Genomic DNA, 21,247 nt, shown 5'->3' on the forward strand with positions numbered 1-21,247 from the left:
CAGCAAAAGGTAGCTCTGCAAAATACTTATTTCTGAGGGTTGAATACTTATGGAAGCAGCATATTTCAGTTTTTTAATTTTCTTATAAATATTTTTAAACATAAAACCAGTGTCACTGTAAGTAATTAGTTTTGAGTTCCAGTGTTGTTAAATAAAATGTCACACTGAATGATTAATTTGTAAATCAGTATAATGTGAGAATTGATCAAGGGTCTGAATACTTTTGTTAGGCACTGTAAGAAAATGATAACAGATTGGTGGAGGGGTTAATGAAATTGTTCAGGAATGGTGAACTTGTTAAGGAAATGGTTAAGAAATGACGGAATGCTTAAGGAACAGAGGAAGGGTTCAGGCAATGGTGTACACAAAAATAGCGGGAGCCATTTGAAGGCTTTAGGCAAACATGAGCATGTGGCCATGTGTAACTCTCTCTCCAGCGGCACAGCAGTGATGCACTCTCTCTCTCTCTCTCTCTCTCCCTCTCTCTCTCCCCCTCTCTCTCTCTCTCTCTCTCTCTCTCTCGCCCTCTCACTCTCTCTCTCTCTCCTTCTCTCTCTCCCCCTCTCTCTCTCTCTCTCTCTCTCCCTCCCTCTCTCTCTCTCTCTCTCTCCCTCCCCCTCTCTCTCTCTCTCTCTCTCTCGCCCTCTCTCACTCTCTCTCTCTCTCCCTCTCCCTCTCTCTCTCTCCCCCTCTCTCTCTCTCTCTCTCTCTCTCTCGCCCTCTCTCACTCTCTCGCTCTCTCCCCCTCTCTCTCCCTCTCTCTCTCCCCCTCTCTCCCCCTCCCTCTCTCTCTCCCTCTCCCTCTCCCTCCCTCCCTCCTTCAGTGCAAAGCGCCAGTGTGAGGAGAAGGAGCAGAAGCTGGCGGTGCTGGAGGAGAGCCTGGCGTCTGCGCAGAGGGAGGTGGCGGAGCTGCGCAGCTGCCTGCGGGAGGTGGAGAGGTCACGGCTGGAGGCTCGCAGGGAGCTGCAGGAGCTGCGCAGACAGGTGAGGCAGGAGAGAACGAGATGCCAGGCAGGTCATGTGAGCTTCCACAAGAACCTTCCTATGTGAGTGACTTTGGAAACTTACAACAGAAACAGCAGTGGTGCGGTTTATCAGTAAGGGCTAGTGACTCAGAGGTTAAAGGTTTGATTCCCAGATGGAGCACTGTGGTCAAACCCACAAGAAAGGTACATAACATGAATTGCATCAGTATATATCCAGCTATGTGCAGGGAAGATATGTAAGCTTCTGTATGCAAGTCACTCTGGGTGAGGGCATCTGTCAAGTAAATAGTGTTACTGTGTTTAATGACAAACAGACTCTTAATCCTAGACTCTTAAACACGCACCCAAAGGCACACCATTATCCGCGTCCCTCTTTAACACGTGTCTGCACCTTTCTCCTCCCCCGGCACGGCCGCCAGGTGAAGGTGCTGGACGGCGAGAAGGAGCAGAAGGGGAGGGAGGTGGCCGAGCTGCAGGCCCGCATCTCCCTGGAGGAGCAGCGGGAGGAGGAGAGGGCCAGGGAGGTGTTTGCGCTCAAGCAGAGGCTGGCCGAGGCGGAGGCGGCGAAGAGCAGCGCCAAGAAAGAGGTAAGGAGGGGGGGAGCTGGGGGGGTGTCAGAGGGACGGAGGGGAAGTGAAGTGGAGGGAATGGGGTAATGGGGGCAGGGGAAGCTCACAATAATGATAATAATAATTATATTTGTATCTACATCTGTGTAACTCTATGTAGCTATCTCTGTCATCTATGTAACTATCTGTGTATTTATCTTATATAGATAGATAAATAAATGCTATATTAGCGTAACTTAACATTGTGCATCTCCAGCATTACGTTCATTACGAGTTCTTTACAACCAGCACAAAAACACAGATGTGTAGAAATGAATATGCAAAGGAATCAGAAGGTAATTGTAATGATGAGTCCTGAATTGCTGGTAGCGGCAATGCCAGATTTGGCTCTTTTTTAGTTTTGCCTGTGTCAGCATGTAGTTTTCAGCCTGGAAATGAAGCATAGTTGATAATGTGAATGAAGGACACAGCCTAAACTGTGGAAGCCGTGTCGAGAGGACTGACCTGTGTTTCCCCCGCCCCCCCCCCCCCGCAGCTGTCGTCCCTGCAGCGGCGGCTGTCGGAGTCGGAGTCGGGCTGGCGCGGCTGTGAGCGGGACCTGGCGGCGCAGCTGCAGGAGGCGCGCGGCTGCGAGAAGAAGCTGCAGGACGAGGCGCGCAACCTGGCGCTGCGGGCGCAGGCGGCGCAGGAGGCGGCGGCGCAGGCCGGGCTGCAGCTGAGCGAGGCGCAGGGCCGGCTGGCCGCCACCGAGGCCGAGCTCGCGCGGGCTGAGGCGCAGCGGCGCGAGCTGGAGTTCCGGCTCGGCAGCCTGCAGTCGGCGCTCACGCGCACCCTGGGCATCGGCGCCGGCGGGAGGGGCGGCGGGGGCAGGGGCCGGAGCCCCGCGGGGACCTCCCCGGGCCCCGCACCCCTCTCCCGGCCACGCAGCATGTCCCCCATGCGCCGCTCCATCTCCCCCGCGAAGGGTGAGCCCCGAAACGCACTGCACGCTTGTCTGCTCTCGTTTGGTTTCTGACTGTGTTTCAATTGTTTGTTCCCATCATTTTATCATTAGATTTGATCACTGTAGAGCAGAAGATAAATATCAGTTATATATTTGTATTCTTTTTTGTTAAATCTAGATTAAATTTGGATTTAATCATCGTAGATGAAGACCATAAATTATTTCTGTCCGTTTAGTTATACATGATCATTATACAGGATATAAATGATGTGATAATAATAAATAATACAAGAATTGAAAATAACAGCAGAAATCACAGAATCAAAATAACAATTCTCGTTAACAGCCCTCCTCATGTACGTACACAGTTACTGCTCTTACAGCAGTTCACCACCAGGGGTCTCACTCTGCTTATATTTGCTGTTTCCTCCTCAATATAAATAGAGCCATCGAATTTGTCATACTTTGAGATGTGTGAAACAAGGTGTAAGCAGACAGCATTCCTGATGGGAAACTCAGGCACACGTGGAGCAGGGTAATAGGAGCGGAGGGTTTCGTAGCGCCCCCAGGCAGGACGGTGAACGCGCGCTCGCCTCTCCCCTCCAGGGTGGGACGAGCAGGGGAGCAGCGGGACCCTGGAGAAGGGCGCAGGTTCGCGGCCCATCTCCCCCGACAGGGGCGACACGCCCCTCCCCCTCCCCCTGCCGGAGCTGGACCCGGAGACCCTGCGCTGTGGCCTCAGGGACTTCCTGCAGGAGCTGAGAGACACGCAGAGGGACAGGGTGAGAGACCGCGGTCGGAAGGAGAGAGGGAGAGACTCTCGCTTTGTTTCTCCTTCACCTTTTGTTTAGCCAGGTGGTCCCATTTAGATAGCGTTATATATTTTCAAGGAAGACCTGGCTCTTTTTCAGGAGACAGTATAACGGTCTCTGACCAAACGTCTGTGTATCGTAAACATGCACCGAATATAAAGCACTGTGCGAAGCATGAATTTATCACCGGTGGAAGCGCAGTGCTCGGGTAAAGGAACTAGGCTCATAACCGGGTTTTATACATATGTGGGGCCACTGATGTTGTACCCTTGAGGAAGATGCTAAACCCGCATTGGTCCAGTAAATATCTACTGCATAAATGGCTGCATATGTAGCGCATAAGTTGCGTAGGTCACCCTGAACAAAGCTCATCTGGTAATCAAATAAGTGTAAGTATAGTGATTAAGAGATCATGGAACCTGCATTAGTCAGGGACAGCGGTCTCCAGTGGGGATATAGAAACAGAAGGAAGGCAAGATGGTGGGATGTGTCCGTACAGACAGTTATCGCTGCCTGAAATACATATGCGCAGGCATACTGTATAACAAGAGGGAGTCCAGCTGTTAGTGAACACAGCCGCTTAGATGCAAAAACAGTGAGAGCTAGTATTCAGCTCCACCCATAATGCTTGGCAAAGATGTGTGCTTAAGAGAGTGTTAATGTCCCTTTAAAAAATCATTTTTATTCTGACTGTAAAGTGTCATTTGTGCATATTAATATCAGACCAGTTATTTCACTGACGCGTCAGCTGCTGCTGTGTAGCGTTATGTTTATGAGATTGGCCGTGTTTACCGCCACTGGCCCGGGTCCCCCGCAAACACGGTCGCATTCCGAGCAGAGCGGGGGAAACGGCGGGAGGGAAAAGGGCGGGAGGGAGGAGGCGTGTCTGAGCCTCTGCTCTGTCGTTCAGGACGAGGCGCGGGGCCAGCTGGGGGCGGTGCAGAGGGAGCTGGAGGAGGTCCGCGGGGAGAGGGACTCCGCCCACAGCCGCCTCGCCCAGCTCAGCAGTGCTCTGACGGACTGCCAGGAGGGTGAGCCTCGCCTCGCCTCAGGCCACGCCCAACCCCACACCGCACACTCATTTCACGGCCGTAATGAAGTACAATTACACTGAACTGCCACTGCAGTTAACTACAGCTACAACTGCCATTTGACATTTTTAAAGCATAGACACACTGAACGCTGTATTTGTATTTTATTTAGTTTTTTACTTTTATTCAGAACTTTTTTGAATTGACGTATGCCACATAAATAATCATGTTTATGTGTTTACAACAGCACTTTAATGTTGTAAGTCTAATATGATTTTCTCTGCGGAGGGAGTGTACAGGACGTTAAAAGTTTCCATCTAACTACATTTTTCACTACATCCACAATCAATCTGCAAGCACCACAGCTACAGTACCCGTACCGTAGAAAACATAATGGAGTCCCGCAGCAGAGCAGATTGGTAACAGATTCTCACCACCTCACAGCTGTGCAACGCGTTTTCCGAGCTCTCCGGACACGCTTTTGTGGAGACTCCGGTCTTTGCACCTGTTGAAATCTATTTCCGCACTTTTTTCCACACATTTATTAGCACTTCTGTATTCATGCTGGTTAACACATTGTGTGATGGATTAACATGCAGTGTGTCCGGATGTGGTCAGTTGTGGTCTGTATGTACCATTGATCATGAAACTTTACTGAATGCAGCTTTGTATGGTTGCTTTGTATGGTTTGCGAGTTGCTCAGGGGGTCAGATGTAAATGTACTGTGAATGAGTGTACCCACAGCGGGTGCTTGTGGTTGCTGACGGCGGCATTGTGGTCGCTGACAGCGCTGCGGTCGCTGATGGCGGCGATGCGGTCGCTGACAGCGCTGCGGTCGCTGACTGCTCTGCGGTCACTGATGGCACTGCGGTCGCTGATAGCAGCACTGCGGTCGCTGATAGCAGCACTGCGGTCGCTGACAGCGCTGCGGTCGCTAACGCCGTTGCGGTTGCGGTTTCAGGGAAGCGCGGGGTGGACGGGCGTCTGAGCGCGGTGCAGGCCATGCTGCAGCAGCAGGAGGAGGCCGCCCGGCGGGGGGAGAGGGAGAGGAGGGCGCTCGCCGACCGGGCCAAGGAGCTGGAGAGGGCCGCGCAGAGCGCCGAGGCCGAGAGGCGGCACGCACAGGTAACAAACGCGACGGGCGACACAACGCTCACACAGTTACGCACCAGCACGCCCGCTCATAGGTAATGAGCACTGACACACAGTCCTGCTACAAAGTACATACATTCAGACATATAACACACCCTAGCACATTCGGGCACACACGTTAAATTATAACGTATGCACTGAAACATATCCACACAGAAACAAACCTACTGCTAACATACACAGACGTGCACTCACACAGGGAGAAAACACTGACTTCCACCACTTTATTAAGGTAACGCTTTCAAATTCTCAATTTTGGCCTTCGTCTCAAAAAAGCCTGAGCTGGTCTCTCACAAGCAACAATGCTAAGGAGCACTCTACTCTTCTACCCCCCCTCTCTCCCGCTTTTTCTTTCTCTTTCTCTCCCTCTCTCTCTCTCTACCCTGGCTGAGTTCCAGCTGGCTGGGACAGACACTGTACTGAGTGATGGCTGCCAAGTCTGCCATATGCTGAGTGTTGGGAGATGGAGGGGGGTGTATAAATGTTCGATTCCTCATCTCGGCTGATTATTATTGAAAGGGGGTCAGAGAGAACCGTGCGCTTGCCGGCGCGGGCCGACGCCACGGCCAACCCTGCAGGGTCCCGCCAGACTCGGGGGGCCTAGCCTCTGCTCAATCCATTTGGCGGAAAAAAAAGGAACCGCCATTCTAATTTTGGGAAGGCATTAAAGACACTTTTCATTTGCAGCTCGGGCGGGAGAGAGAGAAAGAGGGAGCGGGAGAAGAATGCAGGAGGCGGAGGAGAAAAAGAGAGAGAGAGGGAGAGAGAGAGAGAGGGAGGGAGGGAGAGGGAGGGAGGGAGGATTCTTAGAATCTGAATTTGAGTTTGAGAAAGTGCAGATCGGGGGGCTGCAGAGGGGATGCTGAAAAGAGAGAGGGGATTGTCTGGGAGGGAGAGAGAGAGAGAGAGAGAAAGAGAGAGAGAGAGAAAGACAGAGCGAGGGAAGGAGAGAGAGGAAAGGGGAGAGGAGGCTGCCAGCCGTGCAGTGTGTAGCTGTCTCCATGTTTATGTCTGGTCTCCAAGCGGCTCTGTTTGTGGAGCGGCTGGACGTGCCAGCGGAGTCTGACACAGGCACATATGGAAGAGCCATTCAGCTACCATACAGCGAGCCGCTTACCGGAATGCCCGGTCATGGGCTGCGTATTATTCTAACGCTCCCTTTACTACCGTTTAATTTGGCCCTTCAGGCGGCGGCGCGAGTTACATCGCTTCCTCTCAGTCTTTCATGTACACTCCCATTATTTTTATTCTCTCATTTCAAGGTCATTTTAAAATGTCACAGAATGTCACTGTACTCCTTATCATAAAAAATGAGATCATCTTCTAAAACCCTTTTGGCAGACTTCTGCAGTTTTCTGTAATATTTGCCATTTAAAGTGTGAATGACTTGAGTGTAAAGGGTTTTTTCCATCCGTGACATATATACGGGTGGTATAAATAACATATCTCCCTAACAGATGGCCTCATAAAGAGTAGCTTAACAGTGCTCACAATCAAGCACGCTGGCCCATTATACAGCTGAATTTTGACTGGGGCAACTGAGGTAAAGACCTTGGTTCAAAAGCACTACAGAACAGTGGCACCGGGTGAGCTGGAAACGGGGGAAGCGGAAACACTACCTTTAAATCCATCATTACTTTCAACCTGTTCCCATTTATCCTCCTTGATTAACATAAAACAAATAATTCACAGAATAATCGACACCAATCGCGTAATTAGAATAAATGATTATGCTCGCGAAACACCGCAGATTGTCTGAAGTTTGTGTGCTTGCGAAAGCTACAACGTGAGATTGTATAATTAACAAGGATGGCATATATCGATTTAAATTACATTAAATGCTCATGATACATCACAGCTTTTGTGAGGTCTGTGTTCTAAACGTTACTGTTCATTGCACTCAACCTGCCCTAAAAGTTTATTCTCAGTAATTTAAATCGATTTAACTAAATTTAGCTCCATTTTGTAATTTGAATTTTGTAACACCAGAAAGCTGTAGTATGAAACATTTAAGAGAAAGCTTTAGGATTACTTGCCACTTAATTATTCAAATTGCCATCCTTGTTGGAGTCAGAGATAAGTAGTACTGATTCAGTGGCAGTAGATGGGAGGCATTCTTAAAGATGAACACGCCTCACGCCTGCTGCCATTGGTTTGGCCTGGTCACGTGACGCCAGCTCTCCCTGCCCGGGCCCCTCCCCTCTCTGCAGGAGCAGCTCAGTAAGATGAAGGCCGGGGAGGCGCGGCTGGAGGCGGAGCGCAGGAGGCTGCGGGAGGCCCTGGAGGCGGCGGAGGCCAGGGGTACCCGGCTGGAGCTGGCGCGGCGCAGCCAGGAGGGGGAGCTGCAGAGGCTGAAGCTGAGCCTGGGCGACCGGGAGGCCGAGAGCCAGGCCTCCCAGGAGCGCGTCGAAGCCCTGCTCAAACAGGTACCCGGGGCTGTGGGGTTAATGTTGTACAAATGCACAGTAGACCACAGCGCACTGCGCATACACAACCGGCTTCACGCTGTCTGACTGTGACCGGGCCTGTCCCTGTGTGAAGGTGTCCGAGGGGGAGGGGCGGGTGGCCGCCCTCCAGAGGGAGGTGGACAGGCTCAGCCAGGCTCTCGCCAGGGCGCAGGAGGGAGAGGCGGCGCTGAAGGAGAAGACCCACAGCCTTACGCAGAGCCTGCAAGAGGCCACCGCCGCCCACAGCGCCACCCAGGGGCGCCTGACGGCACTGCAGAAGACTCTGGGCGCGGCGGAGCAGGACCGCAGGCTGCTGCAGGTTTGTGGAGGGAGGGGCCTGTGTCTTATGTCTCACGTCTGTGACCTCGTCACAGTTTGGAGAAATGCAAAAATCACGGTATGGAACTAAATGTCCAGGCTTGCAGTTTTGAACTGTATATTCAAAATCACTGTGTAGCAGAATACATACACAGCGTGAAATAAACAACCCACAGCATGGAACTGTATGTCTAAAATCACAGTGTGGAACTGTATTTCCAAAATTTTTATCTGTATATCCAATATCACAGTGTGGAATTGTGCATCCAGACTCACAGTGTTTAATTGTATGTTCAGTATCACAGCATTGGACTATACTAAATATCCCATATTATCACACTGTGGTGCTGAATATGTGGTGTCAGTGTGGAACTGTACAGTATTTTAAAACTAACAGTCCAGAACTGTTTATTGTATTAAAACTCATAATGTCATGCTGTATATCCAAACTCACAAAGGGGAGCTGTATATTCAGTACAGTGTGGGATTGAGCGCAGTATGTCCTTCATCGCGTTACACTGTCGAGCTGTGCGTCCGGAGTGGCCGTGTGACTGACAGCAGGGTCTCTCGCTGGTTCAGGAGCGCGTGGACGGGGCGAGGGCCTCCCTCTCGGAGGGGAAGCGCAGCATAGCGGCCCTCACTGAGCGCGTGCAGACGCTGCAGGCTGAACTCGCCCAGAGCGAACTCCGCAAGGGGGAGCTGGAGACCGAGCTGGCCCATACGCAGGAGGTACGAGAGGAACCGCTTTACGGCTCCTGGAATCTCACTAACACTAATTAGTACTAATGCAGTATAGTTTATACAGTACAGTCCATAATTGCAGTCAAAGCACGCGCGCGCTAGTTACAGCACTGTTAGGGGCTGACTCATGGTCCAGTGTTGTCAGTTGTGTTCTGTGCTTACCATCTTTCATGCAGCTCAGCTTTATCAGATGTACTATGTACTTCATTTTCTTTCTTTGTAAATCCTTACAAAGGAAGAGAGCGTCTGCAAAATAACTAACCATAAATGTAAATATGGTAACTCCAAATAGGTATACTGGTAATGGTTGAAAACACTAACGGTACGGCTAATAGCAATAGCGCTACATTGCTAACCTGCGCGCCCCCCCTCAGGCCCTGCGGCAGCGGGTGGCCAGCCTTGTCGAGGCCCAGCGCGGCGCCCAGGCGGCGCAGTCAGAGCGCGTGGCCAGCGAGGAGCGTCTGCGCGCCCTGCAGCGGGCCGTGGCCCAGCTGGAGGCGGAGAAGAGGGACGCGGAGAGGCAGGCCGTGCGGCTGGAGAAAGACAAGAACGCCCTGAGGAACACGCTGGACAAGGTGGGGCAGAGGCCTGGGGGCGGCGGCGGGGGCGGGGGCAAGGGGGGGGTGGGGGGGGAGTGACAGAGCTGTGATGAAGATGATTCTTACTCCTTATTCTTCTGTCTCTGAATTTTTTAACTTTTGAAAAACTGTTATATGAAATTAGGTGTTTGGAAAGATTCAGACGGACACCAACCTTACATTTCGCTGTTTTCACGTATTTATGGTAAAATCAAGGAAAAATCGAAAACCCTGGTCAGTTTGGCCATGTTGGGGCTCGGGAGCAGCCTCCATCATAGTGCTCTCTCTTGCTCGTACTCTTTCCCTGATTCCTTCTCTCCCCCTCTCTCTCTCCCCTCCTTCAGGTGGAGCGTCAGAAGCTGAAGACGGAGGAGAGCTCCATGCGCCTTTCGGCGGAGAAGGGCCGCTTGGATCGCTCCCTCACCACCACCGAACAGGAGCTGCAAGACGCACAGAGACAGATCTCCCTGCTGCAGGTGCGGACGGGCTGGCAGGGGGACAGTGAGGGGGGACAGCGGGGGGGGGGCAGCGAGGGGGGGCACGGGGACAGGACACAAGTGATGAAAAGACCTGGAAGGACAAGCAGTATCCACTTTACATGGTCAGAATATGCGCCAGGAAGAACGCTTCCAGGTGCTTTTCTGGGTGGTCGGACTGTACTGTCTGTTGTAAGCAATGGTCTTTACAACCAGATGGCTTTATAACCAATGGCTACAAGCTAGGAGCACATATTTTCGATGGTTTATCTCGACGAAGATCAAAAATAAATATTTCCTACTGTTGGCAACCTAAGAGCAAACGTCTCTCCAAGAATAACTAGTTACCGTTCTGCTTTGTGACGACGTAGATTACCCACTGCCTTGTTAAAGTAAATTGACACCTCTCCGTTTCCTGTGAGTGGCTGAGGCTGGTGGTGGGCGTGAGCAGGCCTGGAAAGGAAATACTGTGGTATCAGGCACAGAGGTAGCTTTCCAGGTTTTTGGTTCTCATTCTGGTTCTAATAGTGGAAAGAGTGCCAGTTGGGCCGTGAGAGACAGGCCAGCCAAGACTACAGACTGGCTCGACACCTTCCTTCTCTCAAAGGGTGTTTTTGCAGCTGTTGTTGTCTTCACATTTTCCCAGGGAAGGATCAAAGGCGGAAGAGCAGAGAGTCTTCCTGTGAGGAATCTACTCTGACACTCACAAAAGCGATCTAAGTAAACGTGTGTTAGCTCCTGACAGAGCCTCTCAAAGAGATGCGGTGTGAAAACTCATTTCACTCAAGTACGCTCTCTGTTCACACGACTGCACTACATTGTCACTGAATCTAGGTTCACGTCCTGCTTTAAGTCATTAGAAAAAGGCTGGGCTCAAAGTGATTTTCCCAGTCAGTGAATAGGCCCATAATGCCCTGCAAGTTTTGTGGCTTAGATTTAAATTGAGATGGAGTCTTTAGGGAGTATTTATAAACCACCGTTGGAAAATAAATGGTCTAGATTCTAGAATGAGCTCAGCAAATTGTGCAGTGTTAATGGTGGAGGTTTCTGTGTTTCCATTGGCCATCTGTGCGAAAGGACGAGTTGGTGGCCGTGAGGAAGAAGATATCTTTCTGTCTGGTGAGTGGGAGGGTCTCATTTTAAGAGGGGAGGGGCAGCGATGGAGTCAAGACCACCATCTCTAAGACCAAGGCTGTGTTTTTGCACTGTGATTAAAAATATCACAAGGGGGCGTGTTATAGTGTTTGGGGCATGTTTTTTCCAGCCTACTTAATGGGCCTTAGTAGTGTCGTCCTTATGGTCATGGTCAAGTTGTGGTCACGCTGCAGAAACACAGCCCAAACCTGCTATGGAGAACCAGACTCCTTTATGTATATTGTGTACAAGTAACACAACATATGAGACCAAGACCAAATCCAACAGCAAATTAATTTTCTAGGAGCAAATCCGACCAAGACTACATGCATTTTTCCCGACAGAGAAAAAGTCCACAGGTGACTGGCCTTGAATCTGTGGCCGAGCCCTGGTCTTGAGACTCCATTGCTGGGGGAGTGTGTGAATAAGTCTAGCTAGACTGGGGTAGTGTATGTTCCCTTAGCATTATGTAAGGGTAGTTCCTTCTTTGTAGGGTTGGTTAGCAGGTTTGGATCCTTATAAACTGGCGTTATTGGGGGCTAGTTAGGGTAGCGTGTGCTCTTCTGGCAGATTTTTGTGAGATCAATTTATGGCCACCCCAAGTAAAATCAGTATCAACATCTGTGTCCAATTTGTATCTGTGGAAGCAAGGAATATTAAATATTCAAAAGCCCGGTGGGCTTGAGGAAAATACAATGCACCGCTGGCAGCCCGCGTAGCTCAGCCCTTAAATTGCCACTGTGCGGACATGCCACATTTTGCGCGCTCCCTCTTCTGTTCGTCACCGCCGCAGATCCAGTGAGGCCCGACCGCGGCCCGTTTTCAGCGCTGCGAACGTGACCGTGGGGGTGTGTCTGTCTCTCTCTCTTCCCCCCGCTGCGGGAGCAGACGCAGCTGGCCGAGATGGAGCAGTCCCACAGCATGAGCGAGGGCTCCGCCCGGCAGAGGGAGGAGGCGCAGCGGGAGGCGGAGAGGCTGAGGGCGGCACAGAGGGAGGCGGAGCGCACGCTGGCGGCCAGGGAGAGGGCGCACCGGCACCGCGTCAAGGGCCTGGAGGAGCAGGTAGGGGCTGAGCGGTCTCGGCTCATCTTGGCTCGGCTGGTCTGGTCTGGAATGAATTTCTGAGGGGACTGCGCTGCACTGAGCTGATGTGTGGAGCGTCTCTGAGGCCTGAACAGATACTGGAACCCTGAACCACACTGTAACTGACCCTATCCTCCCATCTGGCTGTGTGAACGTCTGTCTGTCAGGTGTCCACCCTGAAGGATCAGCTCCAGCAGGAGATGAGGCGTCGGCAGCTCCCCATGCCGCCCTCCCTGCTGCCCAGCGGGAACTGAAAAACGCCCCCTACTGGCCAGTCGGGGGAAAGCAGCCCAGAACACCGGAAAGCTTCCAGTCCTCCGGCATCATCTGGGTTAATGAAGTGCCCTACATCCAGTCCTAGAGCAGCTAACTGAGAGATGGAGAGAAAAAAGGTGATTTGACTTCTGATCCAAATGGAGTAATCACCGCCTCCACGCAATAACGAAAGCAACAGGCCATATTTGTTCCACTCTGTACAGGTGCATGCTTCAGTGCAGAATACTAAAGTAGTCTAGAGAATAATGATAGCACACCGCATGGTCACATAGAGTTTCACCGTCTGAATACTCACACCCTCCTGTTCTTTTATCACAAACACTATGGAATTTAGCACACGGTATGGGACCATAGGTAGTACAGCACAGTATTTCTATGTGTGTATGTCTGTTTTTTCAGGTCTGTGTTGTCACACTAACATTTGATGATTGAAGAGATTAGCAATCATGTTTTTGTAAATACAATCGTAGTCAGTTTTAATAGAGAGATTATTTTTTTATGTGTGTTTTTATGTAACGGATTACAAAATGGAGGTTTGTGTGTGAGGCTCCGTACACTCTCGCCACTTTCAGGTCTAGTACTGTACTAAGTAGAAGTCTTCGCTACACCCCTGTGTTGGTACACAACTTTATGTGCCAGTGGACACTGCATTCCCTACCTGTCCAAAGTAATCCCATATTCACCCCAGGAAACAGTCATCCCAAGAGTTGACTTTATTATGGACATTGATACTTGCAGCACTGCTGGAGGTCAAACCCTTCAGGTCAGTTTAGCATGCAAATACATTATTGCAGTTTACATTTTAACAATAAATATGGTAGCCACACCTTGTTCTCACTCCATGCAGTAATCACCTCGGTGGTCACTGAAGCTATACTTTACTGATGTTATACTTAAGTGAGTGTGCCGTTCATTGTTCTTTACATGCTTGCGCCTTCACCTGTGCGCTTCTTCAAACACGTGTTTACTTCCAATTCAGCGGGGTTAAAAAACTGACCTTTAATATTAAAACTTGTGTTTAAAACCATATAGTTAAGCAAAAGGGTTTGAAAAACCATTTTTGATCTGAATACACACAGGAGGGTGTACAATGCCTCAGAGTGAGGTGGGGGGGGGGGTGGAGTTTGGGACCCTGGATGATAATAATGTAACTTTGGAGCAAGCCTTACATCAGTAAGTGTGTATATGAGTCACTTCCCTCAGAACACGTTGGCGTGCTTGTGTTAGAATGGCAGTGTGGTAGAATGGTAGTGTCTGATGCGGCCTGACCCCTTTTTCTTTGAGGGCCTTGAGCCAAAATGGCTCCCTCAGTCAGAGCCCATGTGGCGTTCCACCACCATTTCCATCCTGCCGCTCCATGTCAGTTCAGCCCTCTGGTGTTACTGTTGCCGGCCTGTTCACAAGCACTCTGCAGGAGCTGTGTCGGCAAACTACGAAACTATACTGCTTCCATTAGCATTAGAACTAAAACAAACTGAGGTGAACATGAAGGGGTGCAAGCAGCACAGCTCCATGGCCGGCGCAGCGGACAGCCAGAGGTGCTGAGAAGTAACACGCGAACCGTAGAGTTTTCAGGAGAGCCTCCGCCCCGGGCTGCAGACGAAGGCCAGGCGGCAGCCCGGATCTGGGCAGGCGCCAGCGTTCTGCCGCGGCTCGCGCGCTGCGGCTCCGGTTGCAGTTAATGCAATGGAAAAGCCATCACACTGCGCCGCTTCAGCCAGCTTTGGCTCCGGCTCCTGCCCGCCCGGTTCCAGCTCTTACAGTGGAGCGAGGCTCGTGTGAGGCGAGCGTGCCAAGAGCCGGATGAGGAAAACAAGACGCCGCGCTGACATCGCTGTGTCCGAGGAGCCTTCCTGGCTGCGCTGAGGCAGAGACCGCAATGGCCTGAGTGTAGGTGCTCTCTCCTCTGTCAGTCCTTCTCTTTACCCCCTGGCCTCAAATGTTAATAAAGGGATTCTCAGTGAAGTATTGTTCACTTCTGTGTCAGTTTACTGGATCCCAGCCCAGTTACACAGATCCACTCACATGGGTACATTTGGACTGCTTTGGATTACACACACACACACACACAGATATTCAGGCCATACATAAATTAGAATAAAAAACATTTATTTTGTTCTTTCTCCGCAGTAAAAAAGTATGACAAGCAGTAGTACAGTAACCGTTTTTTGAGTCTCTTTCTCAAAGTAGTTGCTACTATTGGTTCATAACACAAAGACTCACTGAATCTCACTAAATGTCAAAGCGAAGACAAAACTGTCTCAAGAGGTTAAAGAGAATCACACTGATTACTTTAGCCATTCATTTGACTCAAGTCTGTTAGTCTGACCTCACTGGCCTGTAACCTGCATTAAGAGTTGATTATTGATTAACGGTCAAGCACAGAGGTGAGCGCATTGTCAACGGCTCTTCTTGACTTCATAATTGGTCAATTTTCTTATTAAGTGGATGCCATACTTGGACACGCCAAGTGTGCTGTAATTACTTAAGTATTAGGTTACTGTAATCAATGTAAGTACGCATTGTTGCAACTACATGAAAGGCTACAGTTGCTTTTGGATCCTGCTTTAGTTATATGGTAATTACACATTCATTTTCCACACGCTTTAGAACGGTAATTCAGAACAGCGTACAGTTGCACAGTTATTACACAAGTTACTTGGGAGTTACAGCGCAGTTACACTGGTTGACTGTTGACACTGCTGACGCAATTTAATATGTGACCTGTTATTGTAATCATTTTAACACTGCTTGGACATACACATTAACGACAAGGAACGAAAATTTAAAAAACACAAAGTGATAAAAAATAAATGATACAGTAAAAAAGTTATCACACAGTATACCGAGTACAAACTCATAGCTGTTTATGTGCATCTGAACGACTCCACACCACTGTTTCTTAGCACCAGTGTACAGTTGTCTTATAGCACCAGTGACATCACACAGTCATTAATATCTATTTGGGTATAAAAGTATATATAATTATACACATATATATATATATAAGTAGTGGGATGGTACGGGGTAAGATGGTGAGGCTTGTGGAAACACAGAAGAGAGAGAAGAAGGATGGAGAGACGGTGCAGACAGGCCTTTGGTCCCGAGGGGAGGTGTGGAGAGAGAGGTGGGGGTGGGGTTCTGGACCTGGAGATCCGGCAGTATCTGGGCTCATCCCTCCCTGTCTCCCCCCCGCCTTCAGCATCCTCCGCAGCTCTTCCCGCAGCTGCTCCCCAGCGCCCCGCACTGGCCGCTGAGCGCCGCTACGCCGCACCGGGAGAACTGGTCACGGCACATGTCCGCTGCAGCCGGAGGAGAGGAGGAGGGTGAGGAGAAGGTGAGGGGTGGGGGTGGGGTCAGAAAGGGAGGCGGGGTCACGACGAGCCAATCAGATGATGAGTGACAGCTGCAGTCCTACTAGCATGCTGAGCGAGCCTACACACGCAACAGAGAAAAGACTGCAACGGGGGTCACGTCAGCATTCGTGTACGGCAATGTCCCGAGTCCTCACCTCGCAGCAGCTCCTCGTGGGCGCACACTGTCCGCACGCACACCTCCTTGTTCACCACGTACACCCTGCGTAAGCTGTAGAGAGAGTGCAGGGGTCAGAACAAAAAAACTAGAGCATGAAATAATGTGCTTCCAGGCAGGAATGGAGGCCGTGCCTTCTCTGCCCACTGACAGAGGGAGCAGGTGAGAGAACCGTACCTGTAGAAGCAGAGGGTGTTGAGGCACTGCCTGCAGGGCTTATGAACGGAGTAGAGTCTGGTGCAGGGGTACTGCTCCTCACGACAATCTGCGGATGATCAAAGTGAACTCAGGTCCATTGCATGTGACTGTCGCTTCAGTGCGAAATGAGGCATGTGCGCACACACACACACACACAGGTACGCATAGATGCCTGCAAGCTTTCCCTGTCCTGCTGAGTTTCTTACCGAGAGGTCCGGGTTCTGTGGGTTCAGTTTGCAACTCAGCTTCTGAAACAGAAAACACAGAAAACGTAAGGATGACTCAGTCATACATGCGTGCATACACATCATACAACATTATCTCACACACACACACAGATATTATACCGCTAGCTATCACACAAGACACTGTTACTGAATAACACACATACACACACAGATAAATATTAAAATGCTGACTCTTTCACAGATGCACATACAACATTCCATCAGTGACTCCCTCTCACATACATACATTACAACTATAATGAGATTTTTTGTGTCAGGCTACTCCTGCTACGGGGCATAAATATTTAGCTTGTTGTTAACAAACGAAAAAATGACAGCAAAACTTCAACATAAGCGCTACTTTTAGTTGAACTGACATTAAGCACACAAAGCAATAATCATCAATGAGACGAGGGGTGGGATCGAACCCTACCTGACTGGGCGGGGCCAGATGGCCTCTGTAAGAGCACCTGCTGCTGTGGAGAGGAGTCTTGAGTCTCTGGGAGGGTCTCTTCACCCCGAGGAGGAAAGGGAGAGAGTGGATGGGTAAGACACAAAAAAAAAATCAAGTCAGTGGATTTTAACAGCTGATGAAACCTGAAGCCAACTTCTGCCATAGAAACAGTCGTAGGTAAGATTGTAGAAGGAATATGTGAAGTCAACAGAGAGATGAAAGCTGTGCATATAAAAGTGCTGTGCAGTGATGAGTCAGAGGCTGTTTGGGAAACGGTAATGTGCTGTTCCAGAAAGTTACACATTAAAACCTTGGGAGGCCATACACACACGCAATCACACCAACAGAGTCTTACCAGGAAACTCATAATCAGGGCCATAGTCCTCTGTGAATCAAAAAGAACAGAGAAAATGTGGTTTATACCTGAAACACATACGTTACTAATACCTCAGGCTGATAAGCAGGGTGACAGATATGTGAATGGGCAACAGTCAATGGTGTAGACACACAGCCAAACATGCTATGTGGTATCTTCCCCAATATACAGGCAAATGAGGCAATATGAGGCAAATAGCCCTGTGTGTGAATGCAGTGTATGCATAAGCTACTTTTCATTACCGTGACTTCATTCCAGTATAAATCAGATAATGCAGTTCTGCTAATTAACTAGTCTAATTAGCTTATTACCTTCACTCACACACAAACACAAAACTCTCTGTACATGTGTGCATACATGCATGCAAAGCTAGATATGCCAGGTAAAAAAACTCACCCAGTGAGATCAACTGGTCAGGGTAAAAATCATCGTAGCGCTGGGCAAGTAGAAGGACTAAGGGGACAAAATACAAAATACACTGTGACACACTGACACCAAGAGATAGGACAGCACTCTGTGGAACTGACAACAGACTGTCTGTGAGACAGTGCTGCAAACCACCGATATATTAAGTCAGGTGCATGACAACGATTACCACAAACTTTACATGAATATTTGTTGTGGTTTAGTGTAAAGTATTACTTCCTTTGCTCTTTCTTTTCTTTTAGTTTAGTTTTATTATTTTTTATATATGTATAATACTTATTTTTATGGGTTTAACTATACGAATTTGTTGTATAAGGGTGTCTGTTATCTGAATATAATAAGAAAAACATTCATAATGATAATAGTAATTCCTGCATTTACATGTATATTAGAAGTGAGCTGCGTAATGAAGCATGTGGTGTAGTGTGAGTGTGTGAATGGGGACCAACCAGGCATGGAGAGCAGGAGCAGATAGCTGGCCTTCATGGTCACTCAGTCTGTGGAGGTAGACAATCTCTTTTACTAAGAGAGAGGAATGAAAAAAGGAAGAGGTTACACATCTTAAATGTGTAAATTTAGAAATCATGGACCAAGTATTGCCAGACATATAGAATTATGTGACACAGGATAGCAGTGCTGTTCGAATTTTTTTTCTTTTTTTTCTTTCCCTCTTTTTTTCACAAATTACCCAACATGACCTGTAATTACAACTGTGGCCCACTGGTCTCCTAGACTGCACATGCTCCATTTTTCTTTAATTCTACATTTTTTTTTCTCCTCTTTTTTGAAGTCCCCCCCTCTCTCTCGCCTTGGCTCCCAGCAGCCACAGAAAAAAGGGGGAAAAGTCTGACAGCAAGAATGTGGCACGTCTGTCTTCCCTAACAATCCCTCTGTTTTTCTTTTCTTCCTCCATTCCACCGCTAAACGCACAAAAACAGACAGACCAGGGGCGACATTCCAAGACAGCAACCACCAAGGTCCCCCTCCCTCTCCCTCTCCCTTTCTTCTCCTCTCTCAGAACCCCCCCTGCCCCCCCCCCCCCCCCCCCCCCAAACGCCTCTCCCTCACTCACTTTCCAATAAGTGTGTGAGTGTGCGCCTGCCAAGCTGAGTCTGTCAGGAGAGTGGCACCAGAATGCCATCACCAAGGCGACTGACAGGGGGCAGAGAGAGAGAGAAGGATGGAGAGGAGAAGGGACGGTCCCTTATTCAGCAAAAAGTCACAAAATTCTCACAAGTTAATTTTTTTTGACAAAGATTTAATCGGGAAGTGTGTCAGATGAGCTGTTCCAAAAAAAAAGCTTGATAACCCAAGTACAGCTCATGAATTACAGCTCTGATTGTCTTTCTGAATCCACTATTGTGTTTAGGTTGTCACGTGTTCAGTTCTGCGTTCTGTAGGTTGGCAGATGACTGTCATGTCCTGAGCTCTGAAAATGTGGGTCATTGAGTTTTTTTTTTCCTTTTGCCTCTACCATTATGCACACCTCAAATGGAACCCCAAGCAAAGATTTTCACTTGTGGGAGACGCATATGCCTCCTCTGAGAAGTAAAGAGCTGTTTCACCAACAGCCAGCCTACAGTCTACAACCAGCTGCAGCTCCAAAAAAAGAGTAATTTCCACAGCATCACTTGCAAAGCATTCAAAAACATTTCCTGGGCCCAAGCCAGTGTGATTCCCTAATTCATCTCCATAGAGCGCCTTGTCAACTGATGAAATCATTGCGCAAATGCAATGAATTATTGCCGAGATCTCTATCTGCTCTGCAAGTTAAAGGCAATTTACAAAGTCAGAAACATTTACGGGACAAATTCATAACACAGTGAAAAGTAATTGATACGGCCACATCCAACTCGCTATGAAAGACTGGCACTAACAAATGAACTGTGTCCACATGCTACAATTTGGTGAACAATACAGTGTTTATTCCATCACAACTGAGCGTGAGGTGACACAGGTGGACCTTGACTCGTACTAAACAGCATTGCTGCTGCCTATTCTAGGATGGGGGGTGTCTATGTGTCTGTCAAAAGTGAGGGTGTCCTCTGTATATCTTGGGGAACCTCGAGCGTTCTGCTCTATGCGTCAGCGCGTGTGTTTCATTATGTGTGCTTGTACGTGCACCCGAGTGTCACTGGGAGTGTGTGTTCGTACACATTTTTCATGTACATCACAGTGGCTATCGGAAAGCATATGTTTTCACAGCTCACATCTGGGAACTATTAAAACCCCTGACCCCCCCACCCCACCCCCTCTCTCCCTCCCTCTCCCCCTCTCCGTTTCCCTCCCTCCTCCAAGCCTCATTGACCCCCCCTCCCCCACTACCCGGGGACTTTAAAACAAAGGAACTACGAAAGGGGAGACCCCTTTACTGCCCCCCTCTTTTCTCCCTCTCTCTCACACAGGCAATAAATGGTTTATTTGTTTTTACTGTGAAGTTCAACAAAATGTAGATATCATTCCACCCCACCCCCACGTCCCCCTTTCTCCCCCTTTCTCCCTCTCCCCAAACCCCCCCACCTCCCCTCTCTCTTCATTTATTTATGTTGGCTACATCCACTCCATTGTATTGCCATTGCCCTGAGCAATAACCCCACCCCCCAGAGCGCAACACAGTCCCCGCCTTGCACTTTATTACACTCTAAACAGACACTTGAAAACTTCTGCACCAAATGGGTTTACCGGAAAAAAATATTCACAGAAAGACAAATTCATACAAATGGATAGGTCAGAAGAAAAAGGATATTCAATCTGTATGAATTGATGTCAGAAATACGGCGACTAGTGCTAAAAATGCAAAAGGTTAGGTTTGTGTGCAGAATTGTTTTAAAATAATTACATTTATCTAAAACAGCAATCAATTAATTGTTACGACCACAGCTCAGACCAAGGCTACAAAGTTTCTGTAGAAAAGACACAGCTGAAAAAGATGCATGAACACATGCGCGCGCCTACACACACACTTACACACACATTAACCGACCGTTTCATATGCAAATCAAAACCGCTTTACATCTCAGATTCGGTCACTAATAAATTATCTATAAACAAACACCGGCGGATGCGTAGACCGAATGAACTTATTTTTAAGTAATTTAAGTGTTTTACATTATCTGAGACCAATGCACAGCTCCAATATAGCCGGTGTCCATCTCCAGTTCTTACCTCTCACTCTCTCTCTCTCGTTCGCCCCGCCGGTCCTCAAGGCTCTGTCAGGTCTGAGGCTCAAATTGACCGAGCGCCACACTGTACCGCCCCGCCTCCCGTGCCCCCGTCTCCCCTCTCCTGCCGTATTCCAGCGGGTCCCAGCGCCGACAGACACGCAACCCGACACGTGCGCTCCCGCACACACGACGCCAATAAACCAGATGCGCGCTCGGCGTATTTAAAGAAAAAATAACTTTATGGCACAGACTCCTTCAGATCAGTCCAATGGCCTGGTCCATACTCTGCCTCTGCAAGAACTACCAGACCTGAGCGGCAGAGAGC

At 49.2% G+C, this 21,247-nt stretch overlaps 2 protein-coding genes across 2 annotated transcripts in view; one reads left to right on the forward strand and one right to left on the reverse strand.

The window, feature by feature from the left end:
• Positions 1-13,973, forward strand: part of LOC118778964 (rootletin-like) — a 30,252-nt gene extending 16,279 nt beyond the window's left edge. The window contains exons 25-37 of the mRNA XM_036530766.1: positions 825-984; positions 1,406-1,573; positions 2,091-2,534; positions 3,116-3,280; positions 4,221-4,341; positions 5,303-5,466; positions 7,704-7,919; positions 8,035-8,259; positions 8,838-8,987; positions 9,374-9,574; positions 9,922-10,053; positions 12,076-12,249; positions 12,438-13,973. Coding sequence (XP_036386659.1) covers positions 825-984; positions 1,406-1,573; positions 2,091-2,534; positions 3,116-3,280; positions 4,221-4,341; positions 5,303-5,466; positions 7,704-7,919; positions 8,035-8,259; positions 8,838-8,987; positions 9,374-9,574; positions 9,922-10,053; positions 12,076-12,249; positions 12,438-12,524 — 2,407 coding nt within the window. The 3' untranslated portion in view covers positions 12,525-13,973. The remainder of the gene's footprint in view (positions 1-824; positions 985-1,405; positions 1,574-2,090; positions 2,535-3,115; positions 3,281-4,220; positions 4,342-5,302; positions 5,467-7,703; positions 7,920-8,034; positions 8,260-8,837; positions 8,988-9,373; positions 9,575-9,921; positions 10,054-12,075; positions 12,250-12,437) is intronic.
• Positions 13,974-15,568: 1,595 nt separating this feature from the next.
• On the reverse strand, positions 15,569-20,966 carry mfap2 (microfibril associated protein 2). Its single transcript, XM_036532272.1, has 9 exons — positions 20,924-20,966; positions 18,208-18,280; positions 17,729-17,785; positions 17,312-17,341; positions 16,936-17,013; positions 16,482-16,523; positions 16,255-16,342; positions 16,058-16,131; positions 15,569-15,848 (listed from the first exon to the last, which is right to left on the reverse strand). The coding sequence occupies exons 2-9, from the start codon at positions 18,242-18,244 to the stop codon at positions 15,745-15,747; spliced, it is 510 nt and encodes a 169-aa protein (XP_036388165.1). The 5' UTR covers positions 18,245-18,280; positions 20,924-20,966; the 3' UTR covers positions 15,569-15,744.
• Between the last annotated feature and the right edge of the window lie 281 nt (positions 20,967-21,247).

Source organism: Megalops cyprinoides, chromosome 6 (assembly GCF_013368585.1).
Source record: "Megalops cyprinoides isolate fMegCyp1 chromosome 6, fMegCyp1.pri, whole genome shotgun sequence".
Taxonomy (NCBI): domain Eukaryota; kingdom Metazoa; phylum Chordata; class Actinopteri; order Elopiformes; family Megalopidae; genus Megalops; species Megalops cyprinoides.

Bases quoted from the DNA above. Each gene is read 5' to 3' on its own strand.
- mfap2 (XM_036532272.1), bottom strand. From the start codon at position 18,244: ATGAAGGCCAGCTATCTGCTCCTGCTCTCCATGCCTG. The intron at 17,786-18,207 runs GTTGGTCCCCAT...TTGTCCCCTTAG, and splicing joins GCTCCTGCTCTCCATGCCTG to TCCTTCTACTTGCCCAGCGC. The intron at 16,524-16,935 runs GTAGGGTTCGAT...TTTCTGTTTCAG, and splicing joins ATCTGGCCCCGCCCAGTCAG to AAGCTGAGTTGCAAACTGAA.